This window comes from Mustela nigripes, chromosome 3 (genome assembly GCF_022355385.1).
Source record: "Mustela nigripes isolate SB6536 chromosome 3, MUSNIG.SB6536, whole genome shotgun sequence".
NCBI lineage: Eukaryota > Metazoa > Chordata > Mammalia > Carnivora > Mustelidae > Mustela > Mustela nigripes.
Window position 1 is genome coordinate 100,901,075 of NC_081559.1, and position 14,095 is coordinate 100,915,169.

A 14,095-nucleotide genomic window follows, 5' to 3' on the forward strand; every position below is an offset into this window, starting at 1 on the left:
GTACAGATCCCATTTCCCAAGATGGGACTCGGGGTGAGTGCCCTACTACACAGTGAGTGAGCCCTCGGAGAGGCAGGGCCGGACAGCCAGTGCTGGAGTCTGGCAGCCTCTGCACGGCCTCAGTGCCCCATCTGCAGCACAAGGATGGTAAGAGCGTTGCCAGTGTGGTTATGGAGAGTCAGGGGACCAGTACAAGGCAGGTGCCTGGAGCACACCAGCACACACTGAGGTCGGCTACTATGATTATCTAAGGAAAGAACACCAGCTCCTATTATCGACTTAAATCACATCCCTACCCTTCTAGCACATCAAAGGAGCTCAACAAATATCTGATTTAGTGTTCAGTACAAAGAAAATGACTTCAGAGCCACTTAGGATTTATATCCTAAGGCATGTTAAGTGTCCTAGGAAACTGATATCAAGATGCTTTGCCTTTAATCTCCCCCAGATGGTTATATAAAGACTGATCCATGACTTGGCAAGCTTCATGCCAGGGACTCTGTGGCATTAACATTTAGATAGCAGCAGGGCTTCCCCCCAGGAGTCTGCCATCCAACTCATAGGAATGCAGTCACAGAACAGCGTAAAGAGAGCTCATCTGTACAAATGCAACACAGGCATCTTTGGAGAGAAGGACAAAGAATTCATTCCAACTCACATTCTTTTGCCTGCCCTTTTCAAACATTCTGACAATCACTGAAGAGACTAGCCCAAGTCAGAATTACAAAGTTTTGTCAATCTGACAACAAGGCAATGAACTGAGTGCAACACATGGCTACAGAAACAAGAACTTTAGGCAAATTTCATGTGAAATTTAAAGAAAAGGGGGGCTGCCTTGGTCTCAGAGAGATCTCTGAAGATCAGTCCTGTTTCCACCTGGTTCAGAAAGTCCTGGGCAGAGCCCCACCCCGCATGTGGTCCTTGTAGAGTACAGCTAGGGCCCGAGCACCAAAATAACAGAGGAGAGACCATCAGATCCAGATGAGGACAACTTTCTATGGAGACGCGAGGGACAGAAATATCGAAATTCCCCTCCTGACACAGTGTTTGTTTTCTTGGCCCGGTTTCCTAGGCAATGAGCAGTGGGAGGAAAACAACACTAACACTGACAGGAGATGGCACACTCCAAAAGCAGGTGAGAAAACAGGTCACATGGTTTGAAATACTCCTACCACCACCCCTCCTCCTCTGAGACCCTGTCCCCCATCCCACCTAGAAGAAAACTGGCAATTCTGAATAACAAATTACAGCCCTCTGCAGTTCTCTCATCTTATAAAAAGAAACCCCCTCATTCTTCAGGAATTCAGGATTTTGGAGCTGTTCTCTAGCCTGCGGCTTGTGGAGGTTAAGAGGAGTGGGGCCCACTTCAAATTCTGAGGCCCGTGCCCCGCCCATCAGCCTGGCCTTCCCCAGAAAGCCCTTCCCCATCCTTATGGCCCATGGCAGTGTCCCCTGCCAAGATTGCTGAGGCTTTTGAACATGGCAGTGTGGGTAAACTGATGGCAGGGGTCATGTGCTACAATGTGCTTATCCTCTGTCCCCAGATGGCCCCTGAGCCCTCAGAGTCCACAAAGGCTGACAATCCAGGGTGTTCCATTAATGATGCAGATCAAAAGCGGTTCTGAAAATCTCACCTCTGTCAGAGTTTGCTTTGTTTCATTGTATCTGGCTTGTAGGCTGGTATGACTTGCCTGCAGCTGGAAAAGAAAGGGAAAAGATATCGGCTCTTGTTCAGTCCTCAAAACAGCACAGCTATGAGGGGATCCCCATCTCACAGAGGGGAAAATGGAAATTCAACAGAGATTTAAACTGAGTGAATGTGGGAATTTTAGAATGATTGCTGACAACAGATGAAGACAAAATTCATATAGTTAGCACCAACTGTATGTCAGGGGACAAATGAGGCGTTCTACATGAATCCTATCACTGAATCCTTATATTCAAAGGAAGAAGACGTTTTTCTCATTTTTCATATGAGGAACTAAAGACTCTGAGGGGTTAAGTTACTGGACGAAAGTTTCACGGCTGCTAACTGATCAAATCCAGGTCTAATTTTTCTGTATGGCTACGGAAAAGTAGCCAGTTCACTTACCCACTGTGCCCATTCCCAGAATATAAACTGCATTTCACAACTCAGGATGCTAGCACAGAATATGACTGGCTGGCAAACAATCTGAGATAGATGAAAGAATTCAGGACTTCAACACGAAGAGACAGAAGATGAATGACCTTTCCTGTTCAAAGTTACATGATTGCAAACTTACATCAGGAAAATGTCATTTCTCTTTTCCTTACTAAAAGATATATTCTTGTGCTATGAACTTTTAAAAATCTGAAAACATTCATTGAAAGCTCAGAGACTACACATTTCCACTTTTGAAAAGGGGAAGTGGCAGAAAATGAAAACAGACTCTGGCTGTTACCCGCGTTCAAATTAGCAAAGATATCCTGTATCTCAATGATTGCTTCAAAGTAACTTGCCCCATCCTGAAATGTTTAAGTAACCCATTAAAGAATTATGCTGCCTTCAGGAATCACTACTCCTAAATCATGCTTCTAGTCTTCATAACTGATGAATGGTTACATTTCCAAAAAGGCCTATCAAGAAGCCAATTCAAGCAGAGAGCAAGAGTGATAAAGGAGGGAAGCAGGTAGGCTCTGGCTTCTCCCTTTTCAAGGAAGCCATCTGTGCAATGAGAACTTTCACTGACATGTTTGTGTAATTGGCAGAGAAGAATTATTTCTGGAGAATTTTTCTTTTGAAATACTAGTGACTGAACTCCTGAAGCCCTTTTGTGGCTCCAGGAAGGGGTCCTGGCATTTCCCACCTTCCTGTCCACCTCTCACCCATGCACTCACCCAGTCCCCCATCTAACATTTACCCAGTGCTCTGCTCACATGAGGCATTTAGGAGAAGGTGAGGAACATGACCTAGTCCTTACCCGCAAGGAGGTGGACAAGTGCACTAGGGATCAGAGTATGAGAATATCTGGGGAAGAGCCAGGCCCAGAGGAGGTCCCAGGACAGTCTGGCTTATCAGCATGTCTCAGGCAGGCTTCACAACAAAGACTCATGCGAGCTGGATCTTGGCAGGGACGTAGCCTGCTAAGAAGTGAAGACTCATTTCTTCCACTTGATTAATTTAACTTATAAGAGCTCTCTTCATCTGCTCATCTGACCATCTTTTCCCAAACACGGGATGTCTCAGTAGCTTAGCCTACTTTTCATCTTGCTGGAATCCTTCATGATCATCCTGCCCTCGTTTTCTTCTTCAAAATTAACTCCTAGACCCAGCCCCAAATTCAGCAGTAGATTACCATCCCCTTTCCGGATTCCTCTTTCCTTCCTCAATGTCAGGTTTCTGCTCAGCTACCTACTAGCTACATTCTAGTTCTATGCCTCTATAATGCATTCCCCTGTTGGGCCATGAGATACTCTTTACTCCATCTCTTGCTTTGGCCCTTCTCCCATTTCTCTGTTGGGGTAGGACTCTCCCCATGGTTGTTACCAAGGCCATGAGTGCCTCCTGCTTACTTTCCACCTGCATGATCTTGGAACAGGGGTTCCTGGATTTAAGGAGTTTGGATTCTCTCCTATACTATTGATAAACATACAAACTGGTAGAATGTTTGGTGAATAATTTGATGGTTTTAAGCAAAATAGAAAATGCCTGTATTTTTGACCCAGCAATCCTACTTCCTAAAGTCATTCTTATACAAATACATATTTGCACAAAGATGACCGTTTTACAAAAATGTTCATGGTAGTGTAAATTTGCAGTTGGGGGGGAGCCCTGAAACAATCTACATACCCGTGAACAGGGGCCAGGTACAGTAAATTATAGTACATATACACTATGTTGCGTTATGGGGTCAATTAGAAACAATGAGGTAGATCTATATATTCAAAATTTTGGTTTTACCATTAGTAAGCTGTGTAATCACAGGCAAAACTACCTCATGTCTCTGTTTCTCAGTTTCCTTATTCATAAAAGGAGGAGAACAACAATACCTCCTCCACAAGGATGTTGTGTGAAAAGAATAAGTTAGTTCTTCGTTCATCTCCACTGCCAAGTTTTAGGCCTAGCATGGAGCAGCGCTCAGTGAACACTGTCAATCAATGAATGCTATTCTTTTTTTTTTTTTTTTTTTTAAAGATTTTATTCATTTGACACAGAGAGATAGAGAGAGAGAGAGATCACAAGTAGGCAGAGAGAGGGGGGAAGCAGGCTCCCTGCCAAGCAGAGGGCCCGAAGCGGGACTTGATCCCAGGACCCTGAGATCACGACCCGAGCCGAAGGTAGAGGCTCAACCCACTGAGCCACCCAGGCACCCAATAAATGCTATCCTTAAGTCTTGTGATGTTCTTCTAGCACTGGGTTGGCAAATTTTTTCAGTTGGGGCCAGACAGTAAATATTTTAGGCTTTGTGAGCCACATTTGGAAAGGGCCAAGTAGTAAATATTTTAGGCTTTCTGGGCCATGTGGTCTCTGCTGCAATTACTTAGTTCTGCCCTGGAGCTTGAAAACGGCCACAGAAAATACGTAAACAAGTTGATGTGCATATATTTCAAGAAAACCTTACTTGTAAAAACAGGTGGCAGCTGGATTGGCCCAAGGGCTGTAGGATGTTAATCCCTGTTCTAGAACCTCCATTCTAACATGAATATCTTCACTCCTTCCCTGGTTTCTCCCTTCATATTCAAGAAAAGCTTTATATTACTTGAAAGAAATTATAAAAAGAAAACACCAACCTCTTCCAGATGTTTGGTCTTCTGTAGAATCTGCTTATTCAAGGAGATGACTTTGCGACGATGAAGTTGAGAGGTTCCTAATTTTTCTGGACTTTCTTCGGCTGACAGCTCAGACTGCTGTGGGAAACACAGAGGGCAAGCCCAAAGGATTTAGTAAGCCCACCTCAGTCTGCGTAAGAGACCCAGCCCTGCTCACCCTGGGCAGAGCACTACCTGGCAGCTTGTCCAAACCAAGCCAGCTCAGCCATGGGGTCCTATGCAACACCCAGGTCCAGATGTGAGGAGCCAACACAACGATCAAGACCCTTACCAACGGAATCTGCATTCCTGGCAGAGGGAACGGCATGTGCAGAAGCACAGAAACACATATAATAATATGGTTATGTGGAGGCAACTGGCACCATCAAAGCAGTAACTGTCTGGAAGCACTTAAAATGAAAAGCAACAGCCTATTCACTTGTTTCTCCCCGTCCACGGATCCATTCCCTTTTAACCATTTCTTATTTCTACTCTTTTGGTGTCCACAGATGATAGAGCTGAGAGGGATGGAAGCTGCTGATGGGGCAGCAGGACGGGGGGAAGTGGGGGGAGGCGAGGGGAGGCGAGGGAGAAAAAGGGTTGCACAGGTGGCAGGGACCTGCCAGGCCTTGAAGGGAGTCGGGGAGAGATTTCTCGGTGAAGCAGCAACAGCACTGACAAACCACACAGAGGAGGACGGAGCTTGATATGGACTCTGAACACAAACACCAGCCTCAGGACAAACAAATTAAAAGGTTGATCCTGTTGTAACAGGAGTCCTTCCAGTACTTCTTGGATGGTCATATAAGGGCTTAAATGAGCTTTATTAAACAAACGCCCATTTCTACCACATTTCCCTTTTCAACTGGAAGTATCCCATACCTAACTAAGCACTGACTTTAAGCCCAAGTGCAACAAAACTGTTTGGGTATTCGATTTTTTTCTTGCATGTTTTAACAGTGATCATAAGCCTTGAAAGTCTGGAAAATCTGTCCACGGGGAAAAGAGATGGGAAAGTGAGAGGAGAAACTGGATGGAATAGTCACCATTTATTTTGGTTAAGGATTTCCCTGAATAATTCAGCAGCACTACTAACGGATGATGAGTTTTTGCTACTTAACGGTTCCGGAGGTGGGGAACAACCAGCAGGATGTGGCTGCATAAAACAGTAAGGAACATCACTTTCCATCTCCTAGACTGGTAGGCCATAACAGAAATAGAAAAACTGAGCATTTGGTACTGCAACACACCTTGCCTTGAAAACCAGGATTTCGGAAAATGTCAACTAACATATTCCAGCTTATTAGATCTCTGGAAATTGGAGTTAACATTTAAAAATACATTTGGTCGTATCAAGATATTCACAACCTATAGTCTGGGGAGGGAGCATTGTTTCTGAAAATAATTTGAATATATAAAAAAAGAGGGAGGAGGAAGGACCACTTCCTCTCGATTTCCAAATCACTTGTCAGAAACAATTATAATGAGCTAATTATATCTCCTTTACTTGATCGTGTCACCCTGAACTATGCTATTAACTTGGCCACTTTTGTCTGCTATATATTTAATAGCTTTTTCTTATAGTTCATTTTCAGATTTGGGTTTTAACATCCAACTCAGATTGCTGGACACTGATTTCCAGCATGTCTTTGGCATATCCTCACAGCATTTAACGTAACTTGGAGAATTACCCAAGCCTTCCAGCTCACGATTTATTGACATCTGAAAGAGAATTCCCTGTCCACTGGAATTACCCCACAGGTTATGTCCCTCTGTTTGATGTCAGGATTATCTTGAATATTCTGACCTCCTCCAACTTGCCTCTGTGGCTCTGGACCAGACAGAGCTGTGGGCTGGCAGGATTACCCCCCAGGACTCCCTCTAGTCCACTGGGGCAAGCACATACTCACTCAGTGCTGTTCTGCACCTCTGGCTTGGCTTGATGGTGTCTCCAAGTTTTAGCAGGTCTTCCTGCCAATGAACTGCTTTTATGGCCAGGGTCCTAAGACCATGGAAAGTGTATTTCCCACCAAGTTCTTCTACCTACCTGGCATACCCACAACATTGTTTTAAAATCAAGGCCTCTGACTTCGCTGCCAAGAAATGCTTCTTGCAGGAAAACCAGTAGCTATCTTGATATCTGGAAAGAAGGTTTTGGGGCTGGTTGGCTAGCTCTTTCTTTCTCTTTTTCTCTCTCTCTCAATATCTTTCCATCTAGATTTAATTTTTAGCCACAGGGTCCCTCAAGAGCTTCATGACAGGGGTCTTTGGGGTCAAAATCTTTTTCATAATACTAAAATGTCATTTTTTCATTCTCATTCTCTCATTATTATACAGTGAAGTTTTCCAGATGTTACATGTCATGTATTAGTATCATTGCTTTGACATTAATATATAAAGCATTTATTATTATCCTCTGTAAATGAATTAATATGTAAGCTACTGAGACCTCAGTAGTTTTTAAGAGTTCTTAAAGGGTCCTGAAACGAAAATTTTGAGAACCACTACTTTAATCTAAGGGGACTGGCTCACTTGAGAATCATGTATTGGAACCAACCATGCATTGGGGTACCCTTAACTCCAATCAGAAGAGTGGGCCCACCCATCACTTATACAGCATTGAGAGAGGAAAGTTCTTTCACTAGATAGGTGATTCAGAGAACTATATGCATAGAGAAAATACACTTAGAGTTCACAGAAAGACCTTGAAGTCACTCTACAAACTTAATCTATCTGTTATGATATGCTCTAATAAGCAGACATGGGCTTTCAACATCCTTTCTCTCATTGATAGGTAGCAATTCTCATTGCTAAGTGCAATCCCTTTAATTTTAATCTGCAAAGCATTAATACACATTAATACCAGAACATTAAATGCCATTTCCATATGTGATATCTCTCTAGCCCAATTAAAATGAATAATATGCACATTACAGGCCCATAGTTCACATGAATTTGTAGGTTCCTCTGTTTGCCTTTGAGTCTAGAGATGGTGCTATGCGAAGTGCTTTGTTTAATGGGAAGTTATTTTTCTGCAGATATCATTGTTTATTCTAGAGCTAAACTGAAGAGTCAACCACGTCAATGGAAAGCTGATAGCTCTACTTTTCAAACATACTTTTTGTTAGGCAATCTAGAGACTGTTAAAGGCAGAAACAGGTCTTGAGAGCAGACTGATAAAGGCAGAAACAGGTCTTTAGAGCACCTGGCATCCTGGTCATTGCCAGTCACAGTGAGAAGGGAATTGAAGAAGACGAAGTTGATCTGGAAGGATGAGACAAAGCTGGACAGATGGAGAACAGGAGAAGAAACTTTATAGTAAATTCTTGACAGAAAAAATTTAAATCCTTGGGGCATCTTAACTGATTTCTATGTGAAAAGTGCAGTATCTCTCCAAGAATGCCAATCATCTACAAATAATTCCATTTGTGTTTACACTGGAGGGAGGGCTAAAGAACCAATCTAATTTCGTTCAACAATTTCAGATTAAGAACGTGCTTTCAAAACCACAGAGTGGATTAAGACGACTTCTAGTGCAGATTCAATGTTTCCTAATAACTGACAGATACTCACAACTTCCACTGTTAGGCGAATGAGATTTAAATGTCACTTGATAATATTAGTCTTGTTCAAAATAGTAAATTCCTAAGAGAACTAAAAAATGATTACTTTAGCTAAAACTATATACTTTTATAATGAAAAAGACCCCAAAGGTTATCTACATATCAACCTTCTTCCTAAAATAGGAATCTCTCCTGTATTACTTCCCTCCCCACACTAAAATATGGTTCCTAAGTTGTCAGCAAGAAAGATCCCTATCTCATGATATAGTTCTCTGTCCGCAACAGATGGGACTTCGGTTTCTGGCACCTTGATGAATCTTTCTATTGAAAGCAAATAAACAGATGATATAAAATTAATTAATTAATGGATTGATTAATTAATTTAGTGTGTGCATGCACACAGGAGGTCGGGGGTGGTGGTGCGGGGAGTCCCAGGCAGACTCCTGACCTGAGCTAAAATCAAGTCAGATGCTTAACCGAGTGAGCCACCCAAACAACCCAAAATATTTATTTTTAAAATATTAAAAAAAACCCCTATGAGCTAACAAGAATGTAAGAAAACCTACAAGGCCAAAGAGTTAGTGAAAGTGGAGCTCCAGGAAGGTATATATAACTACTGAGGTTGGCTGTTTTCTTGAAAGTACTTGCCAATACCAGGTGATCTCAAGCAATGATTTTTTTATAATTCAGTAACTGCTTTGCATAAATGAATGAAAGAAGAAAAAAAATCTGCAGTGAGATTTCATAACAGGTCCAGTTCTGTAATCCAAATGCATACACTACCTGGATGGTCAAAAAAACCCACAAGTCAAGACTACGTATGCGATGGACCTCGGCTGGGGTGCCTCCAGATGCTTGCTGGAAATAAAAGCCAATCCCCCCCAGAAGAACAGAGATTCACCTCTAGGCTTCAAAGAATTTCTACAAGTAAATTTTCAGGACACATGAGCTCACAATCCAAATTTGAAAGCATGTGCATAGTAGGAGCAAAAAGCCAGCAGAGACAGAATCAGACCTTGTAAAGACTCAAATGCGTACATGGCCATTCTTCCCGAAGGCAACAGAGGTAAAGTGCAATCACTCTTCCAGGTAACAGATTCACCTATAAGTATCCACAGCTCTTTCATCTCCCCTTTCTGTAAAACATGTCGGTACCCTTCCATCTTGGTTACTACTCTCTAGAAATATGCTAGCTGACAAGGGACCTTTGCAACTCTTGACTGGAGTCTGAGCCCTGAAGACGGGATGGGACTATTCATTCACCCTCTCTGCTTCCACTGGTGAAACGGGGTACGTAAACATTTTTTTTACTATCCCTGACTCCCACTGATGAAATCCCATGAACCTCGAAGACCCATATTCATGCAACCCAGATGCATCTAAGACGCAGCTCTGGGCTCCACAGCAGGCAATGCAGTGTATCTGCCCAGAAAGCACTGTGCATTTAGGAGGCATGAACAAATCCAGAACTCTCCACTCTTCTCCCCACAAACTACCGTCCCGTCAGATGGCAAGCTCACTGAATCCTGAATTGGTGTGACTGATTTTTCTGAAGTAAAATGGAACAGTTCCCGCATATCTTCTTGAACAAATGGATTTGTTTGGGCTCCTAATTTCAATCTAAGATATTTTTGAATGTTGACTCTATTCTCTGGGGTGTAGCCATCTCTTTGTTTTAGCTTTAAATGATGTCCAAATCTGACAAACTCATTCTGTGCCTTTATCCAGATTGATAAAGACTCTAAAAAGGTAGACTGTGCTGTGCGGCTTGAGACAATCCTATTAGGTCGACAACTAATTAGCTGATACCATTTTTTTTTCTCTTTTTATGCCATTATTACTTACTGTATCAGTACCTCAGATTTTAGGAAATCCTGGAATATTTTAACCCCACATTTAGCATCATTCTCTCCAGATTTATAGGGTTCCTTAATCTCTAAATTCAGATTGTAGTTTTAAATCTCTCTATCCCACCTTCCTTTACCTCGTTCAATTACCCTTTAGTCAGATCCTATTATGTGTGAGGCCCAGTGGTAGGTAGTGGGGACACAGACCTTACTCCTGGACCTCCACGGTTCAATCAGGTAAAACCAACTCATGCACAAATAAAGGTGGTGTCCTCTACATTCTCTTCTAACCTAAACTGTGCTTTGGAGGAAGACAGAGTTTTGAAAGGTCTTCTTATTCTGTCTTTCCTCTCTCCCACAAATGGTCATGAAAACCGTATTGTGTTAGGCACTGGGAATATACAATGATCCCAGCTCTCATTTACAGGAAGACAGATAGAGACAAATGAAAACAGCATATTGTCAGTAGTGCTCGGAAGGAGACTACCAGGAGTGGAGCCACACAACATCACAGAAAAGCCCGTCATAGGGAGGAAAGTCACTGGTCCTGGCCACTAGGTGAGTCTTTGCACAAACCTGCAGAGACTTGTCAGCCTCTGCTGAGCAGTCATTATGCATCAGGCAACAGAGATGAGAGTTGCAAGAGGAAACTTGGCCCTCCGGAAGTAGATAGATTTAGGGTGTAACTTAACACTTGTGACCTCGTATGAAGAAATGCAGTCCAGAATGAAGGAGTACAAAAATCCAACCCTGGAAAAAAAAAAGAAGACCCTTTTTTCTATCTGTGGTCACAGCAGGAGGTTCCCAAGAAGACAAATTCTCCCTGGTACCATACTTCTTCCCAAGCTCCACATGCTAATGCTGCTGGAAAAAATGGTAAAAATGCTTTCCTATGTTGGGACTGGTGGGATTAGAAACATTTGCATCTTAGCTGACTAGAAACCACATTGGTTCTGACTCGGGCCTGATTCTTATAACAAAGGAGTCAGGATCTCCCCGTTGCTAAATTTTCCATGATCTGCTAATCTCAGCAAGGTTCCTGGGGTGCAGTAACTTTCCCCAGTCCCCATCCCCCTTAAACTATATCTTTCCATTTCACCTCAACTGGGTATAGTTTTAAAGTCATTCATTCTGCCCATTTATTCCTAGGACAAAAAGTTCAATGTCAACTCTGTTGGGTCGGTGGCTCTGGGAATGCAGGAGGAACAATAAAATGATGACCGGGCCACCCGTTCCTTAACCCTTGACTCTCCTGCCATAAGGATGTATGCCCACGTCACATTTCCACAAGTAACCCGATACCTATGCAGGAAACAGGACTCCCCCCACCCTCCAATCACCAAATACCCTACCTTATATGGCTGTAAATCTATGCCCTGTCTTAACCCAGGTAAAAGACTCCCCCAACCCACTCCTCTCACGACTTCCCCAACTCTCCTCTCTGGAGTCCCGGAACCTCGCTGGAGGGCACCTTTAATAAATCTTGCCTTGTGCCTACCAAGCCTGCTGTCAGGTTTATCTCGCCTGTAAAACCTTACAAACTCTACCAACCAGTTTGCATTGGGCACATATACTGACATTTCAAATGGCAACAGAAACCAAGTAGCAACTGGTATCCATCTGAGATCATATAGGTCATGTTATTCTGTAACTTCTCTGCTTACGGGTTGACTGAAGGCTAACTCGGAGCTCCCGGAGGCAGCAGGCAGCATCTACCTCTTCCTTGTAACAGGACCCTGCAACGGCCCCCACCCCCGGCGGACACTGCTGGAGTATACAGCGTGTGCACAACAGGTGTTGGCCGCAGGAGGAAATCATCCCATCTTGGGGCTCAACTGTCAGTTCGTTGGCAGAAAAGAAGTCAAAGCTCAAGACTGAACATATCTCTAAAATGATACCGATTTTCTTTATAACTGTTTGAAAAAGCTAACTGGAATAGCCCTACCTAGAAATAAGAAACCAGAGTAGAGAAACAACACCACGAAGGCAGTTACTGCAAGAGGACGGCTGATATATTAGCAACTGACACTTTTGGGTCAATCCCATCCAATTCAGTTAGACAGATTCCCTGAGTAGGCACCGGCCATGGTGAGTGCCTAGCATCACCTGGTTTATAACATTTCCTGTGGGGGACCACTATCACCTACTCGCTCTCATGCCAGACAGGCTGCCGTCAAGAGGCAGGCCACCACCTGGCCCAAGCAACTGGACCCCGGAGGTATATGGGACCTAAGCCACGCCAGAGATATCATCCTTAGGACTCTACGCATAGAAGTGGGGAGGGTGCTAGAAGACTGACAGTCTGTGGTGAAGCCAGCAGGTGACAACAGAGAGAGAAACCAAGTGAAGCAAGAGCAGAGATGAGACAAGGCTGCTGGAGTCCCTGGGACCCCTGCATTCACAGACCTCCCAGTTATGATAAACACTCCCTTTTTGCTTATACCATTACGGGCAGCTTCCAGTCCTTGCAAACAGAAGGCTCCCACACCCATACTGTCCAAGTTAGGGAGCGTGGAACTTAGGAGGCAGCTGGTTTTGCATCATAGTGGAATATAAATTATCACAAAGGAGAGGGACAAGGACAAGTGGGACAAAATCCACCCTAATCAAATGTGGTTGTCTGCATTCTCTAGAGGGGACTTAATTTCCTTTGTGTTTTTATATGTGCATTCCTGACCATGCCCTGGCCACGACCTCTTTTTGGCTACACCCAGCTCAATTACCTGAGCACCCCCAGGTGCTCCTGAAAGACATAACTTCAAGACTGGCCGGGCTTCCAATTAAATGCCAGAGAATGGGCCTCAGAATCAAAAGTTCAGAAGCAATGGTGCCAGAATTTCTTAATTGCCGGAAAGGAACATTTCCAAAACCTATTAAGAAAAAAATTTCTTCCACAAATAAGTCCTTTGATGGCTGAAAATTCATCAGGATGTTACATTCTAAAGGTTATAAAAGTGATATGAAAAATCACACATGCACACACCCCAAATAGAAACTTCCACAGCTTTTAGCAGCACAGGTGTGATTGCGTGTGTGTGCCTGGGCCACACCATTTTCATTTTGCTTATTTCTGTGGCTAGTTCCCAACATGACCTGGCGTCTCTCTACTTAGCCTAAGGTAGGCAGCTGGACAGTGACAGAATCTAAAGAGATTTGTCACTGCAAACCTGGAAGGTGGATGAGAAGGATGACGGCAAAGGATGATGGCTGGCCCCTACAGACACTCTACTTTGCCAAGGAGACAGGTTTCAAAGTCAGACAGTCCTGTATGCGAACCTGGAACTTCTTAGCTATGTGACACTGGACAAGTGACTCAACCCTTTAGTGTCCTCATCTGCAAAATGGATATAACATCACACGCTTACATACAGAACACCAACACTGTCAGGTCCTTGCTCCGAGGTTGCAGAGAGCTGTAAAACGTGGTCCACATACTCATAAACAGAGAGTTTCAGCTGCAAGTGAGGAAGTACAATGATGAAGGAAGGCAGATTATATGCAAGAAGGCAGCACACTGCTCTGAGAATTCACAAGATCGTAACATACAAGGCACTGAGCACAGAGAAGGCACTCAGGATAGATTCTTCTGATTCCCCAAGGCAGATCTGTGCTTCTAGATTAACAAAATGTTCTAAGATTCTATCTCAGGAAGATGCTGACCAAGGAATGATTTAGCTGGCTGTCACGTATTAAAGTGGTTGAAATGATATAGGGTTCATTAGTAAGTGGCATTAGGGAGAGTCCCTTCTTGTCCTTCTAGGGGACCTGGCTACTTCCTTGGCTCAGCTTCCTTCCCCTTCTTCTGACACAAGCTAGTGCAGGATCGTAGAGCAGAAGTGGGTTTTGGACAGTCAAGTTTTTTAGTGTTCTGCAAATGACAGTCATAGACTCTCCTTCCCTATAAAAATGAAGGCT

General features: G+C 43.5%; 1 protein-coding gene across 4 annotated transcripts in view; it reads right to left on the minus strand.

The window, feature by feature from the left end:
- Positions 1–14,095, minus strand: part of CCDC93 (coiled-coil domain containing 93) — an 87,286-nt gene that overhangs the window by 25,855 nt on the left and 47,336 nt on the right. For all 4 annotated transcript variants that reach the window (XM_059394423.1, XM_059394424.1, XM_059394425.1 and 1 more), the window contains 2 exons: positions 4,753–4,869; positions 1,635–1,697 (listed from right to left, as the gene is read on the minus strand). In XM_059394423.1, coding sequence (XP_059250406.1) covers positions 1,635–1,697; positions 4,753–4,869 — 180 coding nt within the window. The remainder of the gene's footprint in view (positions 1–1,634; positions 1,698–4,752; positions 4,870–14,095) is intronic.